This window comes from Rhinatrema bivittatum, chromosome 2, assembly GCF_901001135.1.
Source record: "Rhinatrema bivittatum chromosome 2, aRhiBiv1.1, whole genome shotgun sequence".
NCBI classification, from domain to species: domain Eukaryota; kingdom Metazoa; phylum Chordata; class Amphibia; order Gymnophiona; family Rhinatrematidae; genus Rhinatrema; species Rhinatrema bivittatum.
The window spans coordinates 199477403-199496218 of NC_042616.1; the positions used below are offsets into that span (position 1 = coordinate 199477403).

At 42.4% G+C, this 18816-nt stretch overlaps 1 protein-coding gene across 1 annotated transcript in view; it reads left to right on the forward strand.

Annotated features, from left to right (window-relative positions):
• AHR (aryl hydrocarbon receptor) overlaps positions 1–17580 on the forward strand; it is a 291464-nt gene extending 273884 nt beyond the window's left edge. The window contains exons 10-11 of the mRNA XM_029589033.1: positions 1142–2369; positions 13979–17580. Coding sequence (XP_029444893.1) covers positions 1142–2369; positions 13979–14140 — 1390 coding nt within the window. The 3' untranslated portion in view covers positions 14141–17580. The remainder of the gene's footprint in view (positions 1–1141; positions 2370–13978) is intronic.
• Positions 17581–18816: the final 1236 nt, after the last annotated feature.

Sequence of the window (18816 nt, forward strand, 5' to 3'; positions counted from 1 at the left end):
ATTTTTATTTCTTTTGACAAGAATAGGTTGGGCATTGCCGTTGCCAAACAGATCCTTTCCAATTGGCGAGCAGATTGCATCTCCTTCTGTTATGCCTAGACAGGACAGCATCTTGGGGGGTCATGTCAAGGTTCATTCTGTCAGAGCCATGGCAACATCTGTGGCCCACTTGTGAGCAGTTCCCATGGAGGAGATCTGCAAGGTTGCAATATGGAATTCCCTCCACACATTCACATCTCATTACTTTCTGGATAGGGATGGCTGACACAACAGTAGGTTTGTCCAGTCTGTCCTTCGGAACCTGTTTGAGGGGTAGAACCCAACTCTCCCGCCTAGGGCCCATTGTTTGGGTTCAGGCTGTCTCCCCCTCTGTTACCAATAGCACCGGTGTTGTGCCCATTGGCACCTGGTTTGGGTGTTTGTTGGTCCCCTTTTGTGTTGGGGAGCAGCCTATAGCTAGGGATTTACCCATGTGTGAGGACTACCATCCTGCTTGTCCTCTGAGAAAGCAGAGTTGCTTACCTGTAATAGGTATTCTCAGAGGACAGCAGGATGTTATTCGGCACGAAACCCGCCCACCACCCCGCAAAGTTGGTTTTCTCCATTTTTTAATTTTAATTATAATTCTACCTCAAGACTGGACAGGGACCTCATTTGGACGCTTGGTATAAGGCATGCTATGCTGGGCATGCTCAGTGTGCCTAGTCAGAGTTCTAGAAACTTAGACATACGTTTTACGCATCTGAGCTCCATCTAATGTCACCCATGTATGAGGACTAATATGCTGCTTGTCCTCGGAGAACACCTGTTACAGGTAAGCAACTCTGCTTTCTCTTTCTATAAATATCCAATTTAAAAATACATGACCCCTATTCATCAACAAAAAATTTGTATTAGAAATAACCAAAACTGAGTCAGATTTATTATCTTAAGAATTTTCTGCTTGCAGATCTTTTTGTGATCAATATGCAAATTTCATATATTATAGGGATTAAATTTTCCTTTGAAGGAATAATAGATCTGAGTTATTGAGCCTATTTCTAATTTATTTCATCACTTTTAGCCACTAAATTATTGAATATGGATGTTTCTCTGTTCTTTAATTCTACATCTCTACTTTTATATTTTTAAATATTTGCAGAGAAGAAGAAGGAACTGAGACTTTGAGGAAGCGAAATATGCAGCTTCCTTTTATGTTTACCACTGGTGAAGCTGTGTTATACGAGGTGACATTTCCTATGGCTGGCTTGATGGATCCTTCACAAACAAAAGGGAAAGGAGCTGCCATCAAAGGAAACCAAGCTGAAGGCTCTGTGAATCCAAGTTCCCTACTGGGTGCCATGTTGAAACAGAATGAGTCTGTATATGTTTGTCCTCCAGCAACAAATACGTTTTCCTTTGCGAGCCTGCTTAAAGAGACCAGAGATGAACTGAGCAATATTTCCGCTGATTTAAAGAATAGTCTCTCAACAGTAAAACATGTTAATACCATGAAACAGGAACAAACAGAATGCTCCCTGGACACTAATCTATGCCTTCCTCATGATAGTGCTGGAATCCTTTCAGAAAGTGCAAATAATGAATTGTCCATTATAATGAGAAGTCTGGGCATTGATTTTGAAGATATTGAGCTTATTCATCAAGATGAGGGATTTTTCAGGAATGAATTTGACTATCCAGATATTGGGGACATTGATGTAGCAGATGACATCCTTACATATGTTCAGGAATCCTTAAATAGTAGGTCAGACTGCATGTTTTCCAGCAATCTTCAGCTACAACCCACTGGGCAAGATTCAAGCCATATGCCACATCTTGAACAGCAACGTGACCAAAATTGTCCAAAACAAGTGGTGCCACAGCAACTCTGTCAAAAGATGAGACACATGCAAGTGAATGGCATGCTTGAAAACTGGAATGCTGCCAGTGGTATGTCACTTTCCTGCCAACATCCTCAGCTTGAGGCATACAATCTAACAGGTTTGCATATCACCACTCAAGAACTTCCCTACAGCCAAGAAGACAATACTGCTCCTTTTACTTACAAGAAAGAATTTATGCCTTACCAGACACCTGCTGCAGTGATGATGCCAGTTCCTAACCGTAAACAAATGAACTTTCAAGTAGGAAGTGCTGACAAGTCAGCTTACTCTGAGCCTTCCAGTTTGGAGAATTTTCTAGATTATGTACAGGAGACCCCGGTGAATCAACCTTATGGAGTAAGCTCACAACCAGCTATGCAGGCACCTCAGCCCTGCTACACTGGTGCTGTGTCTCTGTATCAGTACTTGCCAGAAACTAAACCTGTCTGCATAAATCAAGTGCAGTATGAGCCTCTGGGGCCAGATCAGCAGCCACTGTTAAACAAGGTAAATGGTGGTATTAAATTTCATGCTTATTTTTAACAGTATAACAAGTAATGAAGTGCTTCATGCTCTGTTATCTTTTTAAAATAAAATTTGCTATAGCTTTTCATCCTTGTTCCCTCCCCCCCCCCCCAAGGTGACACTTTAAAACACTTATTTTCTAATCTGTTTACTTCATTTGAATTGTACAATACTTTGAAAACTTACACATTGAATTGTATCTCCATTTTAGAAGTTATATTGAGTATGCACAACATAGCTTAGCAGTTTGTGACTGATACTTTAATAATGAATTCAATATTGAGAAAAACAGAGATTATCTTGTATGGCTAAAGTTAATGGATAAGTTATCAGGGATATACACCGAATATACTCTCTTAAAGTTATCCAGCTAATTTTAGTTTGAATATAATCAGATGGGTGTAAAGTTATCCAGACACATGCATATAGCTGGGCATTTGAAAAAAAAATTGTTTGAGTCTTTAGGCCCAATCCCACAGGCCCACTACCCCAAAAAATACATTCAAGTAAGTGTGAGCTAGCGCCATCTCCCCCCATCCAATCAAATAATTTTAAAAGTGTGCTTGGTAATTCAAGACCATTCCTCCTTCCAGTATTCTTAGTGTCATCACCAAGCCCCCTCATACTCCCTGCCTCCCCCACAAAAATTATGTCAAACTCCTGCCCCTTCCCAGATCATAAGAAACGCCAGCCAGGAGTGTGGTAGTTTTTTTTTACCTACTCCCAGCCACTACCAGTATTGCTGTGACAGCAACTCTGGAAATATTCAATAATGTTGCCGTCAGAGCATATTCTATCAACATTCTCTTAAAAAAAAAAAAATTACGTTTCCAGCATTATCAATGCTGCAAGTGGATAAAACACTACCATACTCCTGGCTGGTGTTTTGGCAGGGTAGTTTTGAGGGGTGTAGAGGTTCTGTGGGGGTGGGGGGCACAGGACAGGGCTTGGTGATTTCTCTAAAAACATTGGAAGGTGAAGGTGAGCCTCAAGGCACTTTGGCTGCTCTTTTTTACAAATTTGGTGAACCGGGGAGGGGTCCAGGTTAGGATTGCCAACTTTCCACAGATCAGGACTGGACACTTGAGAACCCGAGATGGGAGAGATGGAAGGATATACTCCTCATTTCCATAAATTTGTTTCTGCCAATGAACTGCCTAAACAGTGTATCCTTGTATCCATTTAAAGGTCAATAATGACCTGACAGGCTGCACACAGGCAACAGTTTTTCTCCTAGGACAAGCAGGATATTAGCCTTCACATGGGGGTGACATCATCCGATGGAGCCCGGCACAGAAAACGTTTGTCATTTTCTAGAAACTTTGGCCAGCAGACTAAGCATGCCCAGCCTGCTACTATCCACGCGTCCGCAATAGGTCCCCCTTCAGTCTCTTCTTTTCTACGGTGCAGTTGCCTCGTGGTCTGTGGAGCTCCAACTTTTCGATTCTTTTCCTCATCAGGTCCCTCTTTGCGGTTGGTGCCCTCCCGGTACGGTATGTCCTTTTTCAGCCTTTTTCCTTGATCTTGCAGTCTATTCCTGACTACCCCCGTTGCCTGGCGGCCATCAACCGCACGCTGAGTCTTTTTCATGATGTTGACCGGTTTTCGTCGGCGCCCCCAGTGTGCATGGTCCATGTCCATCACGGATCTGCATGATGTTTGCATCCTCTGCCTGGGGGCCTCACAAGATGTCCGTGGGTGCCGTCTGTGTGATCAGATGACACCCAAGGGGCGTCATGCGCACCTCAACAAAATAAGAGAAACTTTTCGGAACCCCGAAATCTTCTACTCCTGCATCAGTCCCTTCGCACAAGGATTGGAAGGAGCAGTCTCAGTCTCTCCCTCTCGCGACCCCTCTAGCTAGCAACCGCAAGGATCAGGGGAAGAGAGATCGATTCTTGGTGGCCTCTCCCCTCCTCCAGACCTCTGGGTCATCGACCTCCTTGGTGCCGAGGAAAGGCCGAGCATCGGAAGCGATCCTGGAAGCAGCAGCACCGATCACCGTCCCAACACAGTTCTGGAGCGGCATTGGCCACCGAAGGCCCCATCCTCCGGTGCCCCCAGTAGTTCGAGGCATTCCCCACCGATACCGGACCAGGGCGCCGCACTACCTCGGAGACCCCAAGGATGAGCTGGCGATGCCTCCATGAGGAGCTGGACCACGAGGAGCTGGACTGCAGAGTGCAATTGGCGGTGCTCAAAGTGCTGCAAAGAATCAAGCTGTCTGTGCCGCCGGCCCCCATACCAGTGCCCGAGCCTCTGCCATTGATGTTGGCACCCCTGCTAGAGCATCTGGATGTCCTTCTTGGTGCCCTACCGACGAAACCGATGCCCCGCCAGCCACTGATGCCCTCCACCAGAGTGATCCTGATCCACAGGTCCTCAGAGGATAATGAGGCCTCCGGGACTGGGTGTTTTCGCCCCCAGTTACCAAGCCGCAGCCGGGCCCCTCCGGCTTACATGATGCCGGGGGATCCATCGGTGAAGTTGATGCCCCTCGCGGCCTTCGCCCTCGGTGCCCAGGCCCAAGTGAGGAAGAGGGTCCCTATGACCCTTTTGGTGATGGCTCCACAGACTCGTCCACTGAGTACTCCGACAACACTCTCTCGCAGCCTTCGCCCCCAGAGGAGCAGCACCGGTCACCGCCTGAGGACCTGCGGGGTTTGTAAGGGCCAAGGCTGAGGCCATCCCCTTTCAGCTTCTCACGGAGTAGGATGGACGTCACAAAATGCTAGAAGTTCTTCAGTTTATTGACGCACCTAAGGAGAGCGTGGCAGTTTGATCCACGACATTTTAAAGGAACTTCTCCATATGTGTGAACACCCCATCTCTGTCTCCCCAGTTAACAGAAAGGCCAATGCCACCTACTTGGTGCAACAGGTACTGGGGTTCGAGAGGAGGCAGCTTCCCCACCAGTCGGTGGTAGTGGAATCTGCCTTTAAAAAAAAAAAAAAGGGCCCGGCATTCCCGAACCCATGCCACCACTCCTCTGGGACATGAGCATAGGGGACTCGTCGCCATAGAGAGAAAAATCTTCCAAGGTGCCATGCTGGTCGTCTGCATTACAGCTTACCAACTTCACATGACCCAGTATAACCGCAATCTCTGGAAAATAGTCCAGGATATTGCTGAGGGCCTTCTCCAGCAGAGCAGCAGGAAGCACTTGCCACCATTGCCTCGATAGGCCTGGACGCAGGGAAAGATGAGGTGCACTCCACCTACGATGTTTTTGAGACTGTAGCCTACTTAGCCACCATGGGCATCGGGGCAGACAAATGGCTTGGCTCAGGGCTTCAGAACTTCGGCCAAAGATCCGGGATAGGCTTGCCAATCTCCCCTATACAGGCGAGAATCTGTTCGGGGACAAGTTCCAGGATGCAATGGCACAGCTGAAGGACCATCATGATACCCTCCAGCAGCTGTCTGCTAGTCCCTCAGAAGTACCATCGTCAGCCAGGAAATCTTCCAGGCATGGCTCTCGCAAACCCTTCTACCGGCAGAGGAAGTATTACCCTCCAACCGCTTGGACTCGCACGCCCCGGACCATTGCCAGGGGTCGCCCCAGCAAGCCCCGGCCACGGGCTTTTGACTGGCGGCGAGGGAGCTTAAGTCACCTGGCAGCTCTCCTGGCGCCTGATCCTCCAGTCGGCGGCAGGCTCCTCAGCTTCACCCAGCACTGGGAAGGGATCACGTCGGACCGCTGAGTCCTCTCCATCGTCCACCAGGGGGTATTGTCTATGCTTCTGCCGGCTCCCAGAGACCTCTTCCCCCATGTCCATTGGAGGGGTTCATCCGCCCATTTGGTCGTTCTTCAGAACGTACTCTCCACCCTCCTCGCAGTGGAACCGGTCCCTCGCAAACAACAGGGCCAAGGGATCTACTCAAGATATTTCCTCATCTGTTCAGCACCCCATTCTCGACCTCAGGGCACTGAACAGATTTCTCGTAAGAGAAAAATTCAAGATGGTCTTTCTGGGCACGCTGATCCCTCTCCTTGGGACACCTGTATCAGTATGGAAGGTATGATGTGTGTGGTTGCCCAGTTTGGCTTGGAATGTCTTATGAGAGGGAAATGATGTGAACCATTTTAGAAAATTACCATCTATTCCAGTTTTTTTCAGCTGGTGGCATAGCAGGGTATGGTCCACAGTGTTGAAGGCAGCTGTTAAATCACATTTTTTGGTGCTAATTGATTTATCATCAAACCTACATATGACAAAGTCTATTAAAGTAATGAGTAAAGTTTCAGTTGAGGGATTTTTTTTCTAAATCCAAATTGGTTTGGGTATAGAATCTCATGGTCTTCCAAGTGGGTTTACTAGTTGATAGCACTGCTTTTTTCAAGAACTTTAGAGATAAAAGGCAAGTTGGATATTGGACTATAGTTGTCCTAATCGTCAGGTCTACCAGTTTTATTTTTTAAAATTGGTTTTATCACAGCTTGTTTTGTTCCATCTGGAACCTATCCTTCTGAGAGCAAATGATTGATTAATGTAGCAATTGTCAGAGATTACACCGTGTACTTGCTTCAAGGAACTAGCAGGAATTGGATCACATGGGTGAATAGCAGGATTAATTTTAATAATGATTTGGCTAATTTCAAATGTAGTTACTCTGTCAGATGCGGTCCATTTATTCTGACCATGTGTTTGTTCAGGTTCTTTTGTTGATGTGTAGGTGGGTAATTGTATTTTCAGCCTATTGATTTTATCTAAAAAGGAGGTTGTGTATTCATTGCAGGCGTTCTTTGAGAAGTGATAGTTACTCGAGATGGAGGATGACGGGTCTTTTTATTTTACAACTTTAAAGAGCAATTTGGAATTAAATATTACCCCATGAATACGTTTTACATAGTAGTCTTTTTTTTTTTTTTTGCTTCATTGATTAGTTCGCGATATTTTGTTAGGAGAGATCTATACTTTCCTAGGGATTCGGTAGTTGGGTGTTTCCACTATTGCTTCTCAGATTTTCTCAGGGTCTATTTAGTGTGTCTTAACTCATCGTGCCATGGCTTCTTATGTTTAGAGGTATTCCTTTCTTTTAGAATAGTTTTTGTCTGTACTGAACTCAGGTTTTCAGCTATTTCATTAACGATCTCATCCCAGGAGTCAAAAACTGAGGCGGCATTAGCATGATTAAAATCAGGTAGCTTATTTTTTTATTGATTCTGTCAGCATTTCTATCTTTTTTTTTCTGAAGGTGAATGATTATTTATACCTTTTTTTTTATCAGGTTTAGAATGGCTATTTCTACCTTTATTAATTGATGATCGGACCAGGGCAGTACAGTGTGTGTGATGATTTGATAAGACAATTATTGTAATTGGCAAATCCTAGGTCTAGGATGTGTCCTGCTTTATGAGTAGCGTTTGTTACAGATTGAAACCATCCCATTGCTTCCATTGTCTCTAAGAAGATTTCACATGCTACAGTTTTAGGTGTTCTAACTACATGTAGGTTAAAGTCTCCTACAATTAGGGTGGATTCAGGTGATGGAAACGCCTTGGTGAATAATTCGATTAGAGGTGAGTAGTCTTTTTGAAGTAGTCCAGGTGGACAATAGACCATTCCTATGTTTAGTTGAGGTGATTTTAGTATTTCCACCTCGTAAGGGGGGGGGGGGATGTTAATCTCTACTTTATAAGGTATTAGTTTAAGTTGTTTTTTTGTTTTTTTTAACTGATTATTAGTATACCCCCACCTTTTCGTTTAGGTCTAGGGTAGTGAAATGCATCATAGTTGGGATGTGATATTTGGTTTAGAAGTACATTATCTTTGTTGTTCAGCCAGGTTCAGATGATATGATTTAAATCTTCTAACAGATCATTTATCAGAGGGTTTTTTTTGGGGGGGGGTTGTTTTTTTTTTTGTTTTTTTTTTTACAAGGATTGAACATTCAATAAAAGCAGTGTAAACATTAGGCATGAAGGGATAACAGGAGAGTTGTTACTTATCATTGGAATGACCGGCTTTGCGATCCTTCTTTGCTTGTTTCTTTGGCTTCTCCTTAGGTTTCCATATAAGTCCCATCCTTGGATAGGTCCTATGAATTGTATTTGTTCCATGGCTGCTGTTGGATAGTTACAGCAAAACTGAAACTGAGCATGCTCTTTGTGGCTTCACTTCGGGCGCACACAAAGGAGCAGGCTCCTTTGTTGCACTCCTTTGTGTGCTCACTTGACAGCGCAAGCACCTCCGGCATTGCTGTCGAGGTCCCTTGGCAGTGAGTGGCAAGTGGGGGGCGGTGTCAGCCCCAATGGCACCGGCTTCCTTTTACTTCCCTTTCGGCGGGGGGGGGGAGGAAGCGCCCTGATTGCTCCCCTAGCCCCTACCTTACCGGTGGGCCTTCGGGTGTCAGTGCAGCAGTGGTGCTGAGTCAGCGTTCAACCACTCCTGGAAATTCTATTGGCAACAGACAGTGTCGCATGCAGAGGCTCTGAGTAGTGCCTTTGGTTCCCACTGCCCGGTTGTCAGTGTCTAGTACATTGTGGGAGGAAACATTACTGAGAACACAAGATCAATGACTAGACTCCAGCAATTGAAAGGAATCCTCACAAAGGCCTTGACCTCATCATTTTGAGTTGGTCTGAGCATTCCTGAAGGTATGATTGTAGATCTGAGGATTACTCTGATCGGGAGAAATAAACAGATCTCACCTCAGACCCTTCTCCATCGGATCAGTGTAGGTCTTCACTAGAAAACACCCTCTTTCACAGTTTGTTTGGGTAATGGCTGCAGCCATTTCACATCAATTGGAGAAGGAGACTGAGCCAGAACACAGTTACTAGACATTCTAATTTCTCAGTGCCTTGAAGGCCATTGTGGTATTTCCTTTCCATGATGTCCTGTAGGATGTACAGATGAGAATGTGGAAGACCCCCCCCCCCCCAACCCCGTACATCCTGTAACAAGAAAGTGGACTCTATGTATTGATTTCAAAAGGCTTCTGCATCTGCCTCACCAGTCTGTTGTCAAATTTGTCTGGAGCCTTCTGAACTCTGCCTCTGTCAGGAGTGCTACATAAGAACATAAGAAAATGCCATACTAGGTCAGACCAAGGGTCCATCAAGCCCAGCATCCTGTTTCCAACAGTGGCCAATCCAGGCCATAAGAACCTGGCAATTACCCAAAGGGACTAAGGGAGCTTTCCTCTCTCTTAGATGCGAAGACAGTCAAACTCATTCCACCTCAGGAAAGAATATGGGGATATTATTCCAAGTATTTCCTGATTCCAAAGAAGACAGAAGAACTCCATGCCATCCTAGACTTTAGGGCATTGAACTAATTTCTAATAAAGGAAAAGATCACCTTGATTCCTTTCTTGAAGGATGCCTACTAGGGATATGCATTTGTTGGTCATTCATTTAATTTGTTTCATGGTATGCACATATTTCTAGTACACGCATAAGTGTCCATGCATGTATAACGGGAAAATATACACACAAAACGAATGACCAACAAATACACATCCCTAATGCCTACACCCACTTAGCAGTATTTCCAAGTCACAGGAATTATCTCAGATTTTTTTATAGTATTGCTGTTCAGCCTAGTATCAGTACCATGTGTTCACAAAATGCTTAGCAGTGGTGGCTCCACAAATTGGCATGTTGGTAATGTATGTGTTTCCCTATCTGGACAATTGTTTGATCAAGAGCATACATCAAGGAAATGCCATAGAATCAATTAACAAAACCATCTGGGTGTTGAAGTTGCTAAGGTTCATCATAAACTACCCAAAATTTCAGTTTAAGCTAGTCATCTTAATTGGAGTTCATAGGAGCTCTGCTAAATACGGCTCTAGCAAAAGCCTTCTTACCACAAGAAAGGATAACCATGCGATGGAAAGAATTAAAAAAAAAAAAAGTCAACAGACATCGGCATGGGACATGTTGAGGATGTTGGGCCTTGTGGCATCAACAGTACCCTGTCACATCTTCACATGAGATATGCCCAATGGACCTTAAAATATCAGTGGATGTGGGCCACTCAGGATCTTAAAAATAACATTGAAATCACTTAGGGACTCATTGTCCTGGTGGCTAGTCTAGGGTAATTTGGCCAGAGGATTGTCTTTCCGAATTCCAATTTCCAAAATTACCTTAACTATGCATGTGTCCAACCTGGGCTGGGAAGCAAATGTAAATAGGCCCCATGCACAGGGTCTATGATCTGCTCAGGAAGAACATTACCATATAAATCTCCAAAAACTTTTAAAAATTGGTTGGCTAGTAAAGTTGTTCTAATTCAGACAGACTATCAAATGGCCATGTTTTATGTAAACAAGCAGGAAAGAACAAGATCCTATCTTCTGTGTCCTAAATCTGTCAAAATGTAATCTTGGGTCATTTTGCAGGGAATGACCATGAGCCACCTGTTCTGAGGACAAGGGCAAACAGACATCCTGGACCCACAGAAATAGTCTCTGGACAGAGGGGTAGCAATTCAGATATTTCACAAGAGGGGAACGCCTATGATCAATCTGTTTGCATCCCATCTGAACAGAAAGTTTCCTTAATTCTGTTCCAGGAGAGGGTCACAGGGCAAGTTAGGCTCAAACACCTTTTCTCAGCTTGGGGAGAGGGTCTTCTATACACATCCTCAGATTGCTTGGTGGCAAAAACCTTGTTAAAACTCAGAAAATACCAAAGGACTATAATTCTCATACCATTTTATTGGCAGAGAGATTTGGTTCCTGACACTTTGGGAATTGTCCATCAGGAAACCAATCAAGTTGGGAAATTCTCCAACCTTCATAATTCAAAATCAGGGAACCAGTGCTTCATCCCAGCATCAGGTCCCTGGCCCTCACAGCCTACATGTTGAAAAGATAGTATTGGATTGCCTAATCTTGTCAGATGTATCTTGTATTCTTGTAGCTTCTAGACAGTCTTCCCCCAGAAAGTCTTATGGCTTTAACTAGAGGAGGTTTGCCTTGTGCTGTGAGGGAAGCTGGATCCTTTCTCCTGTCCCACACAAAAACTACTTGAATACCTTCTGCATCTGTCACAGTCTGGTCTGAAAACTAAGGGGTAGATTTTATAAATTTACATGCGCGTATACTTTTGTTCGTGCACCAAGCGTGAACAAAAGTACACTGGATTTTATAAGATACTCGCGTATCTTATAAAATGTGGGGTCGGCGCGCACAAGGGGGTGCACATTTGTGCAACCTGCGCGCGCCGAACCCGGCGCGCGCTGCCTGTTCCCTCCGAGGCTGCTCCGATTTCCTTCCGTCCCCCCCCTACCTTTGTTGGCAGATTTACGCCTGCCGAAAGCAGGTGTAAATCTGCGCGCGCCAGCGGGCTGCTGGCGCGCCATCACCCAACCCTGGGGCTGGTCCGGAGGCCTCGACCATGCCCCCGGGCCAGCGCCATGCCCCCAGACACGCCCCCTCCTGCCCCTTTTACGAAGCCCCAGGACTTACGAGCGTCCCGGGGCTATGCGCGCGCCAGCGGCCTATGCAAAATAGGCGCGCCAGCGCAGGACTTTTAAAATCCGGCCCTAAGTGTTCAACTTAGTGAAAGCAGGACTTACTACCACCATATAGAAGATAAACCCATCTCTGTACATCCTTTAATTTGAGTTATGCAGGATTTCTAGTGAAGCCTCCCAGCAAGTACCCTGCTGTGTCATGGGACCTCAGCTTGATACGGATCCAGCTGTTAAAAGCTCCCTTTGAGCTATTGGACTGCCATGAGCAAACGTATATAACTTGGAAGGTCATGTTTTTTGTGGCAGTCACTTTGACATGCAGAGTTGGTCAGCTCCAGGTCCTAGTGACTTATTTGTCCTATATGAAGATTTTCTTATGTTCAATAAGGTGGTTCTGCCACTCATCCTAAATTCAACCCCAAGATAGTGCTGGATTTCCATCTTAATCATCCTTCCAGTAATTTTCTCTAAGCCATATGCTCTCAAATGGAAACAAGCTTTGCACAATTTGTATTGCAAAACAGCCATAGCCCATCTGGAGTGGACTGAATCCCTTAAAAGCTCCACCCAGCTTTCTGTTTCTCTTCATTCTAATAGACCTGAAATTGATGTGGCCAAATTCACATTGTCTAATTGGATAACAGATTGCATCTCCTGTTATGTCCAGGTAGATCTGACTCTGGATGAGCATAGTAAGGCCGATAGTGTAAGAGCCATGTCAGTGTCAATAGCCCACCTAAAATCAATCCATATGGAAAAGATCTGCAAAGATGTGATATATGTTCTATCCACACATTCACATATCATTACTTTTTGGAGGGACTCCCAACTGGGCAGTAGGTTAGGTCAGTCTGTCCTAAAAGGTTTCTTTGAGGTTTAGAATCCAACTTCATCCCCCACCCCGTCTGTTTTCCAGGTTGCTCTTAAATATGTGTGTGAAAGAAAATGCAAAAATAGCTTGTTGCTACCACAAACAGATTTGCCCTTTGGCATTATTATGGTTCTTGTATTTTCCCCCCTTTTTTAGGGTTATGTCAGCTTTGAGGACTGCATATCCTGCTTGTTCTCCAAGAAAGCAGAAGTTATGTACCTGTAACAGGCGTTCTCCAGTTTTCCCAGGACCCACGCTGCCTCCCCTAGGAGTCTCTCTTTAAATAGCTATATATTGAACTGATGGGGGTCCTGCATGAAGACCATGACACGGGACATCCCTCACATGCTTGGGTGGCGCATACTGAAAGCTTTGAAGATGGCAGTGGCCCAGGCTCCATTAGATAATGTCACCCAGCTGTGAGGACTAATATCATGCGTTCCTCAGAGAAACATCTATACTGATTTCAGAAAGTATTCAGACTCCTTCACTTTTTCCACATTATGTACATTTGATATTTCAGTTTGGTTTTTTTTATTAATTTGCTCAAATTTCTGCAAATCTGATTTCACTTTGTCGTTCTGGTGTATTGTGTGTAGATTGTGGAGGGAAAATACATATTATCCATTTTAGAATAAGGCTGTAACAACACTTTGGAAAAAGTGAAGGGGTCTGAATGCACTGTATTTACAGGTAAATAATTTCTGCTTGTTCTGCAACTATTCAAAATTAAGGTTTTGGGAGTTGATGGCAGCCCCTCATGCCTCAAAGCTTTTTATCCATAGCTCTGTTGACCTGGATCTTTATTACTAAAAAGCACTATAGTTCCATTTCAAGAGAGTATTTGGGTATGAAGATTTTTTGACAGGAAATACCTCATCTGTTTTAAAAATCTATATTTTGTGTAGTTTTAGACAATATAAGTTCTGCCTGGACACCATATTTTTCAGTCACAGAATTCACCGAGAAAATAAATAGTAGGTAAAAGGTATGAAAGCTGCAATTCCTTTGACCATGTTGGTTGCAAATATTTTTGCAGTTTAAGGATTAGTAGACCAGCATTTTTCTTTCCTGAATGTATAGATATGAGGAATAAAGTGAATCAAAACTTGTATGGTAGAGTCTGTATCAGTCTTCCATGCTAACTGTATTTTAGCTCCTTTACCTAAATTTATGCAAATGTGTAGTATTATATACAGTAAAACTAGGAATTTCCATTCCATACAGTACCATAGAAGTTTCAAAATAGAAAAGAAATGTCATACTAATCTGTTTTTTCCCTACAGTTCCAAAGTGGTTTCCATGGAAGAAGCATAAATGAAGGTTATCTATCACAATTAAATGGTATGAGCAGCACTCAAAGTACATCTCATCTCCAGCTTCTTCATCCACATCATCCGACAGAACCCAGACCGTACCCAGATGTTGCATCTGGTGGATTCATGTAATTGAGAACCAGAACTCTGCATTTGGACTTGGAGCTTTGCTGTGCTCACATTTGAAGTATAGCTTGATATGACTGTGAATGTTAGAAGTCTTGAACAGCTATCGTGGCTTTTTAAAGGCTTTGAGACGGACTGTATTGTATGCAAGGGCTCTGGTTTTCTTCAGTTTTGGAGAAGACATATTTGTCACAGTTTGTCTCTTTTAAACGTTTTCATGTTAAACACTATTATGTTGCGATTTGAGTGAAAATGCAAAAATTTCTGAAAATGGTTCCAAATCAGTTCATATGCTTTATACTGCACATAAAATGTGGCTTTCTTAAAGGTTAAATGTGTAAAAAATATTAACTTTTTGTGGTGCAAGCAAAGCAGTCATGATCTTTTAATGAACTACGATATTTTTTCTTTAGAAAGAGCTTGTGACTGATCATTTTTATGCACTTAAACCTAGAAGGAAGTAAATGAAAAGAAAACACGATATAAATTGAGGATTTTTGAATTTAATATGCATATTGATGTGTACTGAATCATTAACATTGAATAACTATGAACAGGTCAAGACAGTCAGCTGTTGTTGATTTAAGTATTATGGTAAGAAACCTACACTCAATCATTAAAACAGGAATACAGTTTAAGGGTGACCCCCACTAAGCTTTTATACCAAAATATGGTTTACTAACTGTAATATGATTTTGAATAGACAATTAGCAAATTTTTTATATGAAGCTTTTTTTTTTTTACACTATTTACAGGGCAGTGGATGGACATATTTTGCACTTTAGAAGTGCCTTTTGTGTTCAAAATATTGATCACAGAATTCCGTATACCTTGCCACAAAATCTGCTCTCAAACTGTTGTAGAAAGATAGGGATCTTATAATACAAAGCTTAACTTCTTATAGAAGCCTATGTTCCTGAATGCAAAGGAAAGTGTGCCGTCTAGAGTTGATATGCAAATTATTTCTACTATACTATTAAATGTTTATATAGTACTACAAGATATATGTAGCACTGTGCAGATACACAAAAGGGACAGTTTCTGCTCTTTGGAGCTTACAGTCATTTAGGGTGAACCAGAGATAAGGTTTAAAATTTGAGGTGGGTTAATGAGTGGAGCGAAAAGAAAGGGACCATTTTAATTGGGTAAAGGCTTTAAGAAATTGAATCTATGCGTCACAAAACAATTGATGTAAGAAGCAGGAAAAAAGGGTTAGTGAGTGATGAGAGGGGATACTAGTATACTAGATAAGACCAGCAAATTTAACAGTTTCATTACTTTTATTTCCTGATAACCAAAATCGCAATTAAAGCAATAATTAGCAGGTCAAACAGATTTAAGTTCAAAAAGGCATGGAATAAACACAGAAGATAATGAAGCACTGGGGTAATGTGATAACTTTTATGAATGGGAGTAACCTGCGCAAGAGTGGCACTTAAAATTCTTGAATACTTTGCTAGGCAGACCATATGGATCATTTGGTCTTTATCTGCTATCATTTTCTTTGTTATATGTAGAAATCCCAGCTGAATTTCTTCTATCTGCAGGAAAAGCCAATAAGAGCCACCCGGCTAAAATCATTTTAGCTGGGTAGATCTTCCCATTTAAAAAATGCGACCCTTTTAGTATGTAGTTGAAATTGCAACAAATTAAGCTGTGTTAAAAAGGGGCCGGATTGGAGGTATTCCTGGAAAGGGCTTTCAAATGTAGCCAGTTAGTGCAATGTTCAACATGAATGGCTAAGTTAGCCAGGTCTAAATCTGCCTGTTCAAATTTGAAGTGGCTAAATTGAACTGAATATTTAGCTACATACCTAGCCAAGTAAGTGCAACTGAGCACCCATATAAAGATAACAAGGTACATTTATCTCGTTACTTTAACAACTCAGCAGGTTTTTTAATATCAAATTCTATGTATTAAAAAGTACGAAATTTAGCATTTTTGCAGCTTGGACTCGTCTAATGGTAGAACATAACTTAAAACAAATATTTTGTTTTTAAATGGAAGACAACCTAAAAGTTTCTAAGTTCCTTATTTTTTGTTACAGCATGAGGAAACTGATTTTTCACATCCATATTGCTTCAACTATGTTTCAAAAAATATTGTAATGTTACTTACAGGACTCTTTAAACAGTCATGTGTCAGTTACTGAATACCAAACCTTTACCTTGGATTTCTGTAATGCCATTTCCTTTGTTCTCCTTTTTTTATTTAGACTACCAGGGTCATGCATGGTGCTGCTGCACAGATTTGATATGTCCATGTTTGGGGCTTTATATTCATGAACTGTCACATTTCTCCCTTAGATCTTCACCTCAAGTGCCTCAAAACTTTGCTGCCTATTATCCCAAGAGCTTTACTTTAAAAGCAGTCATTTGCAGCACAATGCAGCCTTTGTGTTCTGCAAACTTCATCATAAATAATATTTTTTATATCATTGGTAGTTAAGTATATGTAGTTTTATACTTGCCAGTTTATTGATTCTTGTTAAGGCTAGAAAATAGTATGTGGGAGGAGTCTTGCTCTATCAAACCATTTTTTTTTTTTTTACCATAACCAATTTAAAGATATTTTTGTAAACAAATCACGTTTTTCCCCACTTATGAAAGTTTTCCATGCAAAAGAGACTTTTAAAGGGCCAATACTTCTTTTTCCAGCTAGAATCAGTTTGTACCTTTTTAAAACAACTTTTGTCTTCCTTAATTCCAACAATATTGTATATAATATTCATCCCTATTATGCATTGTTTCCTTTCATTCAGAACGCTAGTCTTTCTCCTTCCACTCCCACATGCATACTCAGTCACATTTTACACAATGACGCTTGCACTTTGCACACTTTAACCATGAATGCAAACCCTTTATAATGTCCATTCTAAAAGCATATTTCCACGTCCATGGATCCCCCAGATAATACTGTGTATTTTTATATCCCTACAAAATTGTATAGCTGTGTTAAAAAGCATTGCCCCTCCTCCAGCACACACACCCCTTAAATAATCATAGTACTAGTTAGCAGTATTATATATATTCATATTTGTAGCACACAAACATTTATACACACTTTGCTCATATTCTTTCAAATAGATGCCACACATTGGCAGTTCACCACTTATAGCAGTTTATACAGGAACTGACACCGTAAACAAGTTAAAATTTTCTGTTGTGACTCTTTCCACTTAAGCAAAAAGTAGAAAGGACTTGCATCACAGACAAGAAAGTCTTGCGGTGTTTTATGCGCTACTTTTCCCAGTGTAAAATAACTTTTGTTTGGGGGTTACATGTTTCTTTGAGCCAGATTATTTGGTGAATTTTCTAAAACACATAGAGGCAGATTTTAAAACCTGCACACGGGCACAGATTTGTTCACGCAACCCGGCGCAAACAAATCTACACCCGATTTTATAACATGCACGCTCAGCCGCGGGCATGTTATAAAATCCAGGGTCGGCACGCGCAAGGGGGTGCACAATTGTGCAACTTGCGCGCGCCGAGCCACGCAGCCTGCCTCCGTTCCCTCCGAGGCCGCTCCGAAATTGGAGCGGCCTCGGAGGGAACTTTCCTTCCGCCCCTGCACCTTCCCCTCCCTTCCCCTACATAACCCGCCCCCCAGCCCTACCTAGAAACCCCCCCCCTTACCTTTGTTGAAGAAGTTACGCGCGCCGGCCAATAATTGCCGTTGAATTTTGAAAAATGTGTTTTGCGACATATGCTTGAAGAATCTGCCACAGGAAACCAGGGGCACTGATCATAGAGTATCCGTTCGACCATCAGTTATGTTTGTCTGTTCAAGTCCGTCCCCCCCACACAGACACACACACAGACACAAAGTAGGCAGAGGAGGCTTTTCTAAGAAGCCACCTCTTGTTTCAGCTGAAGATTGATCAGCCTTGGCCCCTGTACAGCTGTATTGAAAATCACATGCCATTAGTGCACATACATAAGCACAAGGGCAGCAGTGCAGAGAGATTTAAAGGAACCTAATGGTTCATGCAGTAATATAGATAATGAGGAAAATATTTATTTGATTATAAGAAACCCAGGAGGCATTCTTTGACTACTACCCACTTTTCTGTTAAAGATGGATTTCTGTTTCATGTACATCTGTCACACAGCAAATTTAATTTCTGCTGCACAAGCATTGTAGTCTCAAGAATGAGATTCTTTAGTCGCAGAATAAATAGAAAAGAGCTAATATTAAAGATATACCGTTCATTTTCTACCAGAGAAAGACAAGAAAGACCTAAGTGTAATTAGTGTCCAAATAAGTTATGACAAAGATCATGTCCTTTTGAAGTGAGCTTGAATGTGACTATAGTGCCCAATCTAGATGTTAGTTTCCCCCCATTTTGTGTATTTCCCATTCCTTTAGATAGGTCACTCGGTATTGTGCACCTCAGAAATATGAGTGCCTGTACTAGAAATGGTGGAATAGACAATGAAATGCTGTAGTTATGCAAAGTATTGTTTGTGATGGAAATAGGGTTGGCAGCTGTCCTGAATTTTTTTTTTTTTTTTTAACTACAGATTTTTGGGGTACTGAAAAAAGGAAGCGCTGAAACATTCAGAAATGTCCTAATTTTATCTTTCAGTTGCAGGTTAGCCTCCAATCCTCCCCTGCAGTTATACAATGCATTGTACGATTTTTTGCAACTACTCTGTGTTCAATTGGTGTTGAATACA